The sequence below is a fragment of the Strongyloides ratti genome, scaffold srae_chrx_scaffold0000002 (genome assembly GCF_001040885.1).
Source record: "Strongyloides ratti genome assembly S_ratti_ED321, scaffold srae_chrx_scaffold0000002".
In the NCBI taxonomy this organism is placed as follows: Eukaryota; Metazoa; Nematoda; class Chromadorea; order Rhabditida; family Strongyloididae; genus Strongyloides; species Strongyloides ratti.
In genome coordinates, this window is record NW_020171510.1 from 470547 (window position 1) to 487145 (window position 16599).

At 22.4% G+C, this 16599-nt stretch overlaps 5 protein-coding genes across 5 annotated transcripts; 2 read left to right on the forward strand and 3 right to left on the reverse strand.

The window, feature by feature from the left end:
• Positions 1 to 3397: 3397 nt before the first annotated feature.
• On the forward strand, positions 3398 to 3940 carry SRAE_X000109800 (Peroxidasin-like protein; the record flags this gene model as incomplete). Its single annotated transcript, XM_024655028.1, has 1 exon — positions 3398 to 3940. One exon carries the CDS (start codon positions 3398 to 3400, stop codon positions 3938 to 3940), a length of 543 nt encoding a protein of 180 aa, XP_024498560.1.
• A 582-nt stretch (positions 3941 to 4522) lies between these two features.
• SRAE_X000109900 (RUN domain and Pleckstrin homology-like domain-containing protein) lies at positions 4523 to 7425 on the reverse strand (the record flags this gene model as incomplete). Its single annotated transcript, XM_024642696.1, has 2 exons — positions 4523 to 7178; positions 7220 to 7425. 2 exons carry the CDS (start codon positions 7423 to 7425, stop codon positions 4523 to 4525), a joined length of 2862 nt encoding a protein of 953 aa, XP_024498561.1.
• Positions 7426 to 8104: 679 nt separating this feature from the next.
• Positions 8105 to 10955, reverse strand: SRAE_X000110000 (C-type lectin domain and C-type lectin-like domain and C-type lectin fold domain-containing protein; the record flags this gene model as incomplete). Its single annotated transcript, XM_024642807.1, has 5 exons — positions 8105 to 9388; positions 9591 to 9881; positions 9967 to 10323; positions 10367 to 10831; positions 10890 to 10955. The coding sequence occupies 5 exons, from the start codon at positions 10953 to 10955 to the stop codon at positions 8105 to 8107; spliced, it is 2463 nt and encodes an 820-aa protein (XP_024498562.1).
• Positions 10956 to 12134: 1179 nt separating this feature from the next.
• On the forward strand, positions 12135 to 14055 carry SRAE_X000110100 (Arrestin-like, N-terminal domain and Arrestin C-terminal-like domain and Arrestin, C-terminal domain and Immunoglobulin E-set domain-containing protein; the record flags this gene model as incomplete). Its single annotated transcript, XM_024642918.1, has 3 exons — positions 12135 to 12188; positions 12744 to 13292; positions 13405 to 14055. The coding sequence occupies 3 exons, from the start codon at positions 12135 to 12137 to the stop codon at positions 14053 to 14055; spliced, it is 1254 nt and encodes a 417-aa protein (XP_024498563.1).
• Positions 14056 to 14057: 2 nt separating this feature from the next.
• On the reverse strand, positions 14058 to 16404 carry SRAE_X000110200 (Tyrosinase copper-binding domain and Uncharacterised domain, di-copper centre-containing protein; the record flags this gene model as incomplete). The annotated part of the gene is made up of 6 exons (XM_024643029.1): positions 14058 to 14429; positions 14473 to 15381; positions 15459 to 15504; positions 15586 to 16190; positions 16235 to 16302; positions 16350 to 16404. 6 exons carry the CDS (start codon positions 16402 to 16404, stop codon positions 14058 to 14060), a joined length of 2055 nt encoding a protein of 684 aa, XP_024498564.1.
• Between the last annotated feature and the right edge of the window lie 195 nt (positions 16405 to 16599).

Here is a 16599-nt window from a genome sequence, read left to right on the forward strand (position 1 = left end):
AATTTTTCTAAATTAAAAGTACCTATAATTTAACATACAATTATATCTATATATATGTATATATATAAATTTATAAAATGATAATATTTATTCTTTTCATGTTATATACATTTGTTGTCATAAATTACCAAATTAATAGAATTAAATACATCATAAATACTATATGTAGACGCTCCGATTCTTTTCTGGATTTTAGGCTCTCTAAACTTTGTAAGATAGGGGTGTTATTAAATAATCACCTTCACTTTATTTTACTTAATTTCATTAAACATAAATATATATATGAATATATATAATGTTTATTTGTAGGCGTATATTAGAGGAAGATTAAAATTAACAAAAATCTTTTATCCACTAAAATTTATTCAGGTAAAATTTTATTATACTTCTTTATATAATTTTTATAAAATTTTTTTATTTATAATATTTTAATTTATTATTAGACTAAAAAAATGGCACTCATTGAGTCCTATTTATATTTTACAAATAAACTTTTCTATATAACATTAATAATATACATTCTATTTATATCAACAAATAATATTTACGGTAAGAATAAAAGTTAAAAAAAAATTTCTACTTATTTTTATTATATTTACATTTTTTTTATTTAAAATATTTTTTTTTTACAGGTGCAATTAATCCACCATCATCAAATGAGGTAATTGATGAAGGTAGTGGTGAAGGAACTCGTGTTATTGGAGCACCATCAACATCATTTGAAAATGAAAGTGGAAAAGAACATACTACAGAGGTTGAAGAAAATACAGAAGGAGTTTGTTTAGATAAACATGATCTTTGTAAATTTTGGTCAAATATTGGAGAATGTAAAACTAATAAAGATTGGATGGCAAAACATTGTTCAATTTCATGTAACTTATGTCATGGTAAGTAAAAAAAAAAAAATTAAAATTAATATAAAAAAGTGTTGACAAAATAACAGGTAATTATTTATATTTATTGTATAGAAAAAGATAAAATTTATCATTCTTGCAATGACATATAAAGATATATGCCTATTAAAATATATATATAAATACAATATAAACCCTTTACGGATTTTGTTTTTCTTTATTTTAATTAATAATCTAGTAAAGAGATAAAGAAAAATGTAGTAAAATGGTTTTTAACATTTTCCTATTCTATTGATATATTTTTAAATTAGCAAACAGGGTTTTATCTTTTTTTTTTAATACTTTTAAAATAGGATGTAACATTAAAAGGAATCTTAAAAATCTTTATATATTAATGAATTATATATTTTTAAAAAATTTAAACAAAAAGCAATACTAATTTAATATGTCATTTAAACTTTTTTTTATCAAAAAAATAAGAATGTAAGAATAGAAAAAATTTTATTAATAAAAATAGATTTTTTATTATCTCATAATAAATTATTTTATTGTTTTTTTTTTTCAGGATCTGCTATTTGCATTGATAGACATAGACTTTGTGGTTTTTGGGCAACTATAAATGAATGTGAAACAAATGCTGTTTGGATGTTATCAAATTGTGCACTTTCTTGTAAAGCATGTAAAGGTAAGTTTTTTTTTTATTGCTATATGTTTTAATTTTCTTATGTCCTTGAACTTTTTAATATATTATTTTATAAAAATATACATTTTTTAATTTATTTTTAATAAATCTAATATTTTATTTAAAATACTTATTTAGTATAAACATTTTTTCGGCATCAATCTAAATATTATTGTAAAATATTTAGGGCAACAAATGTACCCACGAAATACTGTTTATTTCATAATGAAAGTAGTAAAAATTTTATATAATGTACCAGTATTAAAATAAGATTTCTTTTAGTATTAAATAAAATTTCCAAAATTAAGATATGATTTTATTTAAATTTTATATATATTTGTTTTCTCTTTGACATATTATTTAAAATTTCTCATGATTTATTATTTAAAAATATTATACAAAATACCTTTTTAAGACTTTTTAATTATCTATTAATTGTATTGCAAGAGAAGTAATTAATATATACATATATATATTATTAACACTTCATTAAATAATTCTTTTGTTTTATTAATAATTAATTAGTACAATTGCTAATAACTATTCTTTTAAAACTAGATTTTAAAGATAATTATTAAGTAATAAGTAAATTTTATTTATATTAAATTTTTATTTTATAGGGAAACCAACAAATGACATAACTGATAAAGGTAACTCAAATGATATAATTTTTACTGAAAATGATTGTACATTTGTTCAAACTAATGAGGAAATTGTTAGAAGAAGACATATTTCTATAACTGATGTTAGAAATAGTAATGGTAAATTTGGATGCGTTGTACCATTACCACCAAATGAATGTAAAAAAAATTTATGTTATCATTTAAAATTTAGAACATTTGATGGTTCTTGTAATAATATTGATAAACCATTATGGGGTGCTGCATTTACACCTTTTATTAGATTTAAAAAAGCAATTTATGATGATGGATTTTCTGCACCAGTTGCTTCTTTTGCTGCTGTTAGACCATCTGCTAGAGAAGCATCACGTTTATTACTTTCATCATCAGCTGAAGTAACAACAAGATCTAATGCATTATTAATGCAATGGGGACAATTTTTGGCTCATGATATGTCAAAAACTACAATGCTTAATAATCAAGAATGTGCTACATGTACTTCAAATCAAGGACGTTGTTTTTCAGTAATGCTTTCACGTGCTGATCCAACATTTGGAAGATTTATGTGTCTTCCAGTTGCTAGAAGTACACCTATATGTGGTTCAGGTACAGAAATGGATAATACAAGAGAACAATATAATGAAAATACAGCATTTATTGATGGTTCACTTATTTATGGATCATCAATAAAAGATCAATTTTTATTTAGAAAAGGTGGATTTTTAAAAACAAAAATTGTAAAAGGAAGAGTATTCCCACAAATTGATGGTAGTAATAATATTATAGGTGGAGATGATCGTGCTAATATTTTTGTTGGTCTTGCTGCATTACATACATTAATGGTTAGACAACACAATAGAATTGCATTATCATTCCAATCACTTAATCCACAATGGGATCAAGATCGTATTTTCCATGAAACAAGAAAAGTTGTTGGTGCTATTATTCAAAAAATTACATATAAAGAATATTTACCAAGAATATTAGGTAAAAATATAAAAAAAATTTTAGGAAATTATAATGGATATAATAATAATATAAATCCATCAATAGCAAATGAATTTACTGGTTGTGCTTTCCGTTTTGGACATGGTATGCTTCAAGAATTTTATCCATTTCTTAATGAAAATTATGATCAAGTAGGTGGTGTTCCATTTAATGATGGTATGTTCAAATCTGGTCATATTATTAATAATGGTATTGATCCATTAATAAGAGGTTTATTAACATTACCTGCAAAAATGCCTCAAAGATTAACATTCGCTGTAACAGAAAGAATATTTGGTAATTCAGATTTAGGATCAATTAATATTCAAAGAGGACGTGATCATGGTATTCCTGGTTACATAGCATGGAGAGAAATGTGTAATTTACCAAAAGTTAGAGATTTTGATGATCTTAATACAACAATAACATCAGCTGTTATTAGAAATAATTTAAAACTTCTTTATAAACATGTAGAAAATATTGATATGTATATTGGATCACTTCTTGAAGATCCTATTGATGGAGCCATTTTTGGTCCAACATTAATATGTATTGTTGGAAAACAATTTAAAGCTCTCCGTGATGGAGATAGATTTTATTATGAAAATAAAAAAATATTTACTAAAGAACAGATTGAATCTATTAATAAAATAACATTATCAAGAATTATTTGTGATAGCGGTGACAAAATGAAGCATGTGCCCAAAGAAGGATTCAATCAAGTTAAAGCTGAAGATTTAATTGATTGTAATTCATTACCAACTATAGATTTAACACCATGGAAGACAGATATGTAAAAAAAAAATTTTATTTTTCTTTTTTTGCATATAAAGCAAAAAATATTTGATTTATGAAGACAACTATTGAATTTATGTACTATGCATGCCATTTTCTCAACGTCACAAAGATTATTTTACAATTGTTAAATGAAAAATAGTTGTCTTTTTTTTTATAACATTCTTTTGCTTATCATCATTTTTTTGCAATAATTTATAATTTCAATGAAATTTTGTAGTTTCTAAATATGACAAATTAGAAACTATTAGCAAAAAAATTAACCACTGAAGGATGAATGTTTGTTAAGAAAAATGTCAAGCTTAACATAAAAAAAATATAATTCGTTTTACTGATCAAAAATATTTAATTTCCTTCAATGAAGAAATATATTTCAGTTTATAGAAAATATAATGTTTTTTTTTGAAGTAAACAGACAAAAAAAATGCCTTCTCAAGAACAAATAATAAAATTTATATATATATATATAAATATATATAAATTATTTATAAAAAAAAATTTTTTTTATACATTTGTCTTCCAAAATTTTATAGTATCTGTATATGTCATAATTAAATTACTGAATAAAATATAATTAAATTAATTTATATATTATCATTTGAAAAATGTTCCAACCAAACATTTACCCATTCATCAAATGATTGTACTAATCTAAAATATGATCCTTTATCTGTTTCTTTTAATTCAATCAATGGTAATATACTAATACCATATATATTTGAAATTGTTGACACAATCCTTTCTAATTCATAATCATCTCTAAACAATAAACAATTATATCCATTGGAATTGTCAAAAATAATAATAACATGTCTGTTATCAGTAGAATGATACATTATTTTAACATTATTATCCATTTTTTTTACAAGATATATACGCATACTACCTTTTTCATTAAAATTAATATGTTCACTTGCAATTACAATATGATTTTTGGTACCAAATAATAATGTTGATATAGGTCTGTTAAATTCTTTAAATTCTGAATTTTCTAAAAATTCTTTCATTATATTCATCCATTTACACATCTCATTGTAATTTGCAAATCCTAACTGAAAACGTGTCTTATTATAATTATTTTTTGGTATAACTGTAAATATATGAAGATCTTTCTGTTCTTCATACTCTTCTACAATATTAGCTATATGTTCACAAATAACCATAGAAAATATAGCATCTTTACTTTCACGATCTCTAAAACCAATTATTTGATTATATGTTAATTCACAGTATGCTTCTTTCCATGGTTTATACATATTACTACTAACAATTTTCCATGAAGTTGTATCTTCCTCACGATATAATAATTTTGCTCTTGTAACACCAGAACCATAATCATTTAATGTTGATATATTTTCATGTTTCCAATAAATTAATGAAAAATATTCAATTGATATATCATTGTCTTTTAACTCATCTTTTAAAAATTTTAAATGAAAGAATTTTTTAATATTATTATCGATACTTATTATAGGCATTTCTACTGTTTTTTCATTACTTTCACTAACATACTTTTCTGAAGTAGATTTAATTTTTTTAAAAATATTCTGGCCTAATAATTCACTACCAACATCAATACAATATGAGAAATTATTTTTTCTAACAATTGTATTATCTTTTATAAAACAACCATTTTTGGAAGAACAGATAATTGATTGATAGTCATATGAAATTGATATCATATCAATATCATTTAATGGAATGACTAAATGTGTTACGTAACTTGCACTTTCATGTTTTCTTTCTAAATTTTTTGTTGGTGTATATGATGATTCATCGTCTTCCTCCTTAATATTCATCATATCATTATCAAATGATTTTGGTTCTTCCAATAATGCTTCACATGCAAAAGCAATTCCTTCTGTTACTTTTGATAATATATAAATATTCATATTTGTTAAACATAAATATCGAAATTTTGGTTCTTCTATTGAGTGATCAATAAATACACCAAACATACTATTAAACTTTTCTTTTCCTTCTAAAAAGACTTCAGCTAAAAGATGCATTATATCACCAGGATCTTGAGGAATTTCACCATAATTATTTTGAGTATTTATATTTTCTTCTGATATTGGTGTTATTTCACCATCTCCATTATTTACATCACACTCATTTGACATATCAAAAAGATTTGTACCTGTTGTTGTAATTCTAGTATTAGGTTCATGAAACAATTCTGCTAATGATGTTGTTGGTGATTTTCCTAACATATCAGTTGTTCCAAAATTACGAATACTATTAATTAAGAAAGACTCTGGATTGGTACGATTTCTAGTTAATTTAACTGTTTTAAAAGTATTTTCATATTTTTCAAAAACTTTTTCTTTCTTATCATCTGTTGAATTTTTGCGATTTTTTAATTTGCTAATACAATTTTCAGTAAAATTACTTGATGGTACAGACTCAGATTTTAATTCATCAACTGTTCTTGATATTGTTCTTATTCTATTATTACCTAATTTAATCTCTTTTTCCAGTTGAATTGTTCTTTCCCTCTCTAATTGTTCATCATTAGTTAATATCTCAATTGGTGATCCATTAAACTGTTTATTAAAAATATTAGTAGGAATTGTAGAACGCATCATTTCTAAATGTTTTTCAATAACATAATCTTGATTTTTATTCTCTTCTTCTGTTTCTTCTGATTTATAATTAGAAAATATTTTTGACAAATCACCTTCAATTACTTCCTCCTGCATCTTTTTTAATTTAAATTCTTTAGATTTAGATGACTCAAGATCATCAATTAAATAATTATTTAAACTAGAGTTTTTTTCAATTTCGGATTCTTTTATTAAATGATTACATTCAATTATAGAATCATCAGATGATGTTGAGAATGATTCTTCATTTCTATGTGGTAAAATAAAATTATTTCTAACATCTTCAATTGCAGTAATTTCATGTATCTCACCATTTATTTCATCAGATTGTGGCATTAATAAAAAATCAACCTTTTCATTAATTATTCCCAATTCTGTTATTAAAAAATCTTGAATATTTTTATTAAAAAAAACAGCTTTATCAGAGTAATATTTAACATTCAATTTTCTTTCACCATTAAAAAAACAAAGAAGATGAAATTGTAAAAGTTTTAATGTTAGTGATGTTTTTAACCATCCAAAACAATTTAAATGATTATCATCTTTACCATAGTCAAATTTAATATCAAGAACTTCTCTTTTTGTAAGATATTCACATAAAAATTTCCAATAACTTAAATCTGACGATAAAATTCTAAAGAAATGATTGTAAAAAAACTATTATATATAACTTACCCATGTTTTAAAAATTGATCTATAGCCATTATTAATTCAACAGCAAGAGGATTTTTTCTAGTCAATTTTAGGTTACCATCATTACTTGATATTTGTTTTTTTATATCATTAAATGCTTTTTTTAACCTTTTATGATATCTTTCATGTTGATTTTTAGAACAGGTTTGACGATATTCCACAATTACAAGAGGTGATGTAGTATACATACTTTTGAAATTGTTAACAGTAAAAAATGTATATTTTGTTATCTTAACCCGTTAAACTAAAAAAAAATTTCAAACAATTTTCTAATATATAAAATAATAAAAAAAAAATTATATAAAGATTAAAATACAAAGACTATGTAAATAAAATAGATATTAGTTTAAGATAATTGTAGATGTACCTGTAATGTAAATAAAATCATAAGTTAAAGGAGAAATAATTTTATTGTTAATATTATATAATAACAATATAAATTGATTATAGAAAATAGTTAAAGTAAAACGTTGTTTATAGATTAATTTTGTTATAAATACTAAGTAAGTATATATAATATAAACAACATTAAGATATAATGAATAATTTTATGAAAGTTTATATATTTTTATTGATTATAAAAATAATAATAATTAAAGATAATATATATGTAATAAAAAAAATTATAAAGAAATCACTTTTTATGATTAAAAAAATAAATAAATATGTAATAAGCATGATTTGATAGACTAAAAGTTAAAAAAAAACATGTTTTATGAAGAAATATTTGGAGAAACGTAACATTTTTATATGAGAAAAAGAAAAAATTAAATATATTTGTTAATTAAAAAATACTTTATTAAAAATAGTTTAAAATTTGATTAGAAAAAATATGCATTTTAATTTAAATAAAATAAAGAAAAATTATTACTTATGTTTATCAATAAAGTTATTCACCGTTTTATCTGTTTTTGTTACAAGATTTAATAGACCATTAAAATCATTTTGACTAGTCTCTTGCGATTTATTTTTAATTGACTTTGTTAATAATTCTTTTTCAGATGATTTTTTCTTTTCCATTTCATGTTGATGAATACGATTTAACAATTTTTTTGTTCTTTCATTTTCATTGAAATTTCTAAATATTTCATATGTGTCATCATTTAACTTTGCCCTTCCTTTCTCTAAAGCTAAAAATTCTTTTTTTTGTTCTTCTGTAGGTGGTATTTCTGGATGCCATTCATCAATAATTTTTGGCATCTTTTTAGCATTATTTTTTTTATTCTTATTTTTATTAATCTTTTTATTTTTTTTTACTTTTTTTCTTTTTTTATTAAGTAGACTACTTTTGGTTGCGGTACTACTATTTTTTGATAAACTGTTTTTTGTTGAAACAATAATCTTTCGTGTTGTAATAAGATTTTCTTTTTGTGTTGTAGTTTCATTTTTATAAATTATAATTTTTTTTATATTAGGATTTTCTAAATAGTTACTTTGATTATTTACTAAATTATTTGCTTCATCAAACTCTTCACTCATATTTTTTGTTAACTCATCCGTTAATTCTTTTTCAATATCTTTTATTGCTGTTTTAACAGCATTATGTTCTAATGTTTTATTAATAGAATCATGACGAACTTTTTCTAAATTTACACCCATTTGATACAGTTTTTCAAGAGCTTTTATTTGATCAACTTCTCTTTGATTGGCAGCGTTTAATGAATTTTTTAAATGATCCATAATAGAAACACCAGGTTCCCGACTATCAATTATTTCTTTCAAACTTTTAACATCAGTTTTTTTAAGATATTGATAAAGGACCTTGAAAAATTTAACAATCTTCTTTTCGACATTCTCAATTTCAACATTATTAATAGGAGTAACTTCATCAATATGACCTGTAGAAGATATATTATTAGTTATATTCCCTCCTTCAATTTTATTATTTTTAATTATTGCATGTTTTCCTTGATCTGAATTAATACTATTTAAAGATAAAGCCCCATCATTTTTTTGATTGTTGACCTTTATAATATCTTCTCCAGATCCTTCTATATCATGATATTTAAAATCATCGATAGTACTAAGCTTTGGTGTCTTTGAAATAAGATTATCTCCGATAATTCTATTATCTAAAACGCCATCAATTTTTTGCATTTGAACCAATTTCATATTACCATCATCAATTGGTATGTCTATTTTGTTATCTTTCTGAAACAATAAGATAAATCATTAATAAATAAAATAAAAGATTTAACCACATAGTTTTTTTTTTATTAAAATTATATAACATATTATTAGGTTAACAGATTGTTATATTAAATTTTTTATATTAATTATCCCAAAATAATGGAAAATTTTCAAGTAACTTATTATAAATATTTTCAAATTTGTTTAAAAATTGATAATCAACAGAATCATTGTAATCTGATCCATATGAATCAAATGTTTTTACAAGATTAATAGCTCTGTCAATAATAGGATGTGTCTTTTGTGAAATAACATTATGAATTAGTGGAGGAGAATTCTTAACAAGCCCTAAAGACTTATCACGATTCTTTTTCAATCTACTGTAAATGTTATATTCATCAGAATAATCATCACTACTGACTGGTGTAACATTATCATCCAATCCTACTTTAATAATATTTTTCATTGTCTCAACCATATCACTAATTTCACTTATTACACTTTTTGTTGTTTTCTACAAAAACAATATATTGTTATTCAAAGTATGGGATAATAAATTTTAAATTTAATTTTAAATTTATTTATTTTATTTTACTTACCATAATTGGTGTTGATAATGCAATATTTTTTCTTGTTGCAATACTATCAAAATCATTTGTCACCTCATCGCCACTACCTTCATTATTAATTTCTTCTTTTATTTCTTTTGATATTTTTGTATTATTAGAATCTTGTGAATCAACTATAGTAACAATAATTGTTTTATCTTTAGTATCTTTTTTTTTAATTTTATCAAATTCTCTACTATCAAATTCATTATCATCATCATAATAGTCATCTTTCTTTTTTTCTTCTTTCTTTTTTAAATTTTCTCCAGTACTACTTACATCACTTATTCCTAAGAATTGTAATATTTTATCAAATTTCTCCCATAATGGATTATTTGCTTTTTCTAACTAAAAATATATTTTTATTTATATAATACTAATATATACTTACAGCCATATGATTTTCATTACTTCTTTCACAAATAAATCTTATTGGTTTATCTGTTGGATTTATTGGAATATCACAAGATACTGATTCAAATGTTTTTTTGTTAATTAAATACACACCACATTTTTTATCATTATTTAAAAAATTCATATTATTAAATGGTGACAAGGTATAATTTACAATACTCTTATCTGTCCATGTCCAATTATTATTTTCTGATGCTGGTATAAAAAGACCAATTTGTACATGTCTTTCTTCAACTCCAGTAATATCATTAGGATAATGTTTTAAAATCCAATTAAGTTCCTCATCACTATTTATTGAAACTAAATCAGAATTTTGTGATAAACAATACTCTCTAGCACTTAACCAAGTTTGCCATCCATTATGAAATTGATATTTATTATCATTTGGGCCAGGTATCCATGTTGTTGTTGGCCTTAAATTGACACTTGATATAGGTTGAAACTATAAAATTTTAAAATATTATTTATAAAAACTAATAATAAAAAAAAATAAATCTTACTTTTGGAAAAGCATTTAATTGTACATATAAATAAAATAGGAAAATAATAATTTTAGATGTTATCATGATATAATTGGCAAACTCTTGAGATGAGTAGTATTTTAATAAATGACAGTTGCAGGATAAATTGCCGTTTTAACTTTTGTGATATAGAATCATTCTTTGTAAGGTGGTAATCTTATGATGTAACCTAATTTGAGGAGCGCCATACGACCTGATTACCAGTTCATTAAAAAGCCTCTTTTTAAAAAGATATAGAAGAAAACATTCAGTAAATGTTAATATATATACATATATAATTATTTAATACTAAAAATAATTCTTTAAGAAATGAATTAAAAAGAAAATATGGTAAAATTTTATTTTTGTTAATTTTGATTGTATAAAATTAATGTGAATTACAAGTGATAGTTGTATTATAAATGGTGATTGGATAACTTAAATTGTAAAAATACACTTTTTAAAAAAATAATGAATAGAAATGTTTTCTCTTTCAAAAGAATTGACCTAAAAGGAAAAACTTGTATTTGAATAATGTAAAAATAATATATTTATATATTTTTTTTTATATAAAGTATTTTTATATTCAAAAAATAAAAAAAAAGTTTTTCATAAATTTTTTTCCTTTATTTATATATTTATATATATATATATATATTATATCTTAAAATTTATCTTTTTAAAATAATAAATTATTGATAAAAAGTTTTCTTAATAAATACAAAATTAAATTAATTGGTAATTGAAAAAGTTAACTTAATAATTGAAAAGACTAATATAATAACTTTTTCAAAATAATATTATTTATTTTAAAAAATTTCATTAGTCTGTACTCTTCAAAAGATATCTCGCACCTCGTAATTTAATTAAAGATATTTTTATATTATGTAAAAGTCTCTATTTTCTTTTTGAAAAAAAATTTTTTTTTTAAAATAAATACATGTATATTTGTTTTAAAACATATTTTTATTTCTAAAAACAATATATTGTTTTAATTTTGTTAAGTCATGGTTAATATTTTGTTTCAAAAATAAAATGGGAAGTAAATAGTATTATAGTATTTTTTTTCACATATATATTCTTGACCTTAATGTTACGTCACTACTTTGAAACCAATAAATTTTTTTTTTTTAAATTTATATAATATTTAATTATTTATTAAAATATATTATATAAAATAAAAGAACATATTTTTTTAACATAAAATTCTTTAAATAAATAATTTTTAATTTTATAGCTGTTAAAATGGCTAATTTAAAATGTATTTCCGGTGATGGAATGGAATTAGAAAATTTAATAGTAAGTTTAACTATTATTTGATATAAAATATTGCCAAAAGTTTTATCATATATAATATTTAACTTTTAAAATATTTGAAAATTTTTAAATAAATGAAGACATTCTTTTATAATATACACACTTTAAACTACCTTTTATTAAAATAATGACTTTTGATGTTATGTATTATATTTAATATATTATAAAAACGTATTTACTTAGATTATTATATATTATTATTCATATTTCTTTCTATATATCCATAAAGATTTGCCGTATAACTAAATTATTAAAACATTTTTCACTGTTAATTGTAATATTTTGTAAGACTGATATAGATAAAATAAAAATATGCAAAGAAACTACAACATGAAATATAAATATGATAAATGTAATACAGAAAAACGATCCAGTATTTTTTGTGCCTTTCTCCCATCGACTATAGAAAACTTGGTAAAGTTATACACTTTTAAAAGCATTAATAAATATTTATATATAGAAAAATTGCATCTTTTATATAAAATATTTTATTTCATTTATTTTAAATTTATTATTAATTGTATTATTTTTTTTTAGATGTCCCAAATATCTCTAAATGTTGTATTAGGTGAAAGTCGTGTTTTTGTAAATGAATCTCTTATTGGAAATGTTTTAGTTGAATTAGATGAAACTGATATAATTGTTCAAGAATTGTATGCAGAATTTCGTGGTATTACAAAAACAGGATGGGTTAATATTCATACAGATAAAATTTTTGAAAATGTTAAAGAACATTTTTGTTATAAAGTTTCATTTAATAAAAATCCAATGCATATGGTTAAAGGTTTTTATCAATTTCCTTTTTCATTTCGTGTTCCAGATGGTTGCCCAAATAGTTATGAAAGTGAATTTGGTTCAGTAAGATATTCTATACGTGTTGTTCTTAAACTTGACTATGAAACAGCTATTGTTGAAGAAAATTTTCCATTTTATGTTTTTAATAAAACACACTTTGATGACTTACCTATTTCCATGTTAAGAAAATTAGTATATAAAGATGAAATAGACTTCACAATATGTTCAATACCAGCTGGCTCTATATATCTTTTTATTGGCCTTCCCAGAACAGCTTATCATTTAGGAGAGGTAGGTTTTTTTTTTTTTGTTACTTTATATTTTTTTTTTTTAAATCTGTTATATTTTTTTTAAAATACATACATACATACATACATTTATTTTTTTTATTATTCAATTTCAGGAAATAAAAATAAATATTAGTGTAAAAAATAGCAGTAGAAAAAATTTAAAGCAATGTTGTTTACAGCTAATAATGAAATGTGAATTAGAAGCAATATCAAGATATGAACATATAAGTGAAAAAAAACTTATTGAGGTTATAATAGACCAGTATGAAATTGGGAAAATTAATAAAAAATCAGAAGATCAAATTAGAAATTGTAAACTTGTTGTTCCAGAAAATGCAACACCTAGTCAAATTGATTGTTTTAAGAATAAATTGTCTAGTCAAAAAAATGTACAATGTGAATTACATTCTAAAGATATTAATGAAACAAAAAATAATCCATTAATTGTTATAAGTTATTCATTAAAATTTTTGGCACTCCCTGGTATTGAAACAGAAATTCCATTAATTTTTACAACAAGAGGTTTTAAACCGGATAGAAGTTCTTTCCCAAAAATGAATATTAATCAGTTATCTATGATAAGTAGTCATTATAGTACATTAACAAAAGAAAGTTCACCAATTCTTGAAGCAATTGAAATGTTAAATCAAAAACGAAAGACAAAAATTGATGAAAGAAAAATTCATAAAAATAATTATCTTCAACGAGGACATTTTTATGATTCAGCTTACATTCATCCAATTCATCGTGGTGAATCAATTTAATTTTAACATGTCAATGACAAATATGGTAATTTATAATCCCATTTAGAGGGATGTCCAACCATTTTCCATCCAATTAAATTTAATATATCATCATTTGATGTAAATATATTTTCATCACCTAAAAAAGGTATATAATGGAGTACTACTTCTTCAGAACAACTTTTTTTTCTTGGTTCATTTAGTTTAGAGCATTTAGCTATACAATTAACAATTTGTCCTTCATAAAGAATTAATATACGAAGAATTATTTTTTTTCCATTAATATATGGATTGGGAGCTTTAACAAAAATTATATTAGTATCAATAGGTGATCGTACTTTATTAATTTTTTCTTGCCATTGATAATATGAATCATCTTTATCAATAACTTTAACCTAAAAAAAAAAAAAGAAAATTAAAAAATATTACTTAACGTACCATTAATTCCTCTAAATTAAATGGTGAATCATATGATAATATCAATTCAACACGAAACCAAACATAATCATCAAGTGGTTTTGAAAATTGCATCATATTTTTAACTGTACTATACAATTCTTGTCCATCAACAACTTTTGAATTACATGAAAAAATAATATAAGGTGGATTTATTCTTAAAATAGATGGATGAGAACTTAAATCAACATCTAAATAATTTCTAGACATAAAACTATGTGTATAAGCAATATTTGCTGCTTCAAAATCTTTTCTTATTTTTAAAATAATTTTTGGTTCACAAACATTATATATTTGAGTTGTATCATTAATACAATAACTTTGACAATATCTTCCATATTGATCTCTAGCTTGAAATGTTATTGTAATTGGAAGTCCAGATGATGGTTTAGGTAATGCTAAATATATTATACCATTATATTCTAAATTTTTTATTTTTTCTTCAACATAACTTGTTATATTAAATGTATTATACTCATCAATATTATTTATATGCGCAAATGGATGAGTAATTGGTTTATTATTATTATCTAATAATAAACTTTTTGCCCATACAACATTACTTGGAATGTCTTCTCTTTTTTGTATTTCTTTTTCCTTCATTGAAATATATTGACAAATACCATTTATACACATTGAAGTGTAACAAGAATCTTGACCTTCAAGATTGTTACAACTACCACCTAATTGAATTTTACTCTTACATCTCCATATTTGTCTATCACACCAATAATAAGGACTGTCATGACAAACAGGATCTGTTGGTGAGCAATGCTTAACATTTTGATAAGTATAGTAATAATCAGTATAATCATTTGACATACCATTAATATTTGTTAAACTAAATGGTTTCATTTGTGCATTAGGTAAATGTAAATCACCACATGTATTCTAAAATATAATTATTAATAAATAGAAAAAAAAAAATAATTATGATTTTATTTATATAAATATTATATTTTACAAACCTCAGCATATTGGTTTTCACGTTCTCTTCTACTTTGTTTTAGTTGCCTAAAACGTTCCCATATATTATCAATAAAAGCATGATGTAAATAAAAAGCAGGATCATTTGGGCTAACTCTTATAACATACATAAATCCACCAACCCATACATGTGATAAACCATGCATTGATTCAAAAGTTCTATCATGACAAAATGTTAAATTTGAATAATGATCTCTATTTAATATCCAATCAACATCATTAGGTGATAATAATCTATCATTATCTTTACCACCTGTATATCTATAAAGTTTTTTAATTTTTAAATCACTTAATGGCATAAAAACATTTGTTGTCCAATCTTTAAATGGTCCTGTTTTAACATATCCATTACCATTACCAAAAAATTTTTCTGTCCATATAATACTATCAGATGGATTAGGTAAACCATGATCAAGTGTAGAATCCCAATAAGGTAATGTAACTTTATTATCAATATTTTGAAGAGCATTTTCAAATTGTCTTAAAAATTCTCTATGCCATGGTAAAAATGCTGGTCCCCAATGAGCACCTGGTGCACTATCAGGATAATGTATTAATATATGAAGATCCCATAATGTAATATTATCAATCATTCTATTTTTTAATTCATTCATAGCATGATGAAGTCGTGAAAGTTCTTCATCTGTTAACATTCTATATTCTTTACGTATTAAACGTTTTTTATAATTATCATATATATCTCTTTTAGATCTCTTTAAATATAAATAATATAAAAAACAATTAATTATTCTATTACCTTTTTTTTATAAAATTTATCATTATTATGTTTTGTTTCTAACCTTGACAAGTATAACATTTGTTTTTCTTAATATGAATAAAAATTATTGTACATTTATTTAATTATAACTTACTTGTAATTGAATTTACTTGAAATTCTTTTAATTGCGACTCTTCAATCCATTTCATTCTATGATGACAGGCTCTTTTTAAAAATTCTTTATTAAGATACTTTGATTCATATTGTTGGTAACATGATAATAAAAGATTTGAAGAATTATTATTATTATTATTTATTTCAATATTTTTTTCATTAATTTTTGAATAAAATGTTTGTACATAAATAAGTATAATAGTTAAAATTTTAAACAAAATAGTATTTAA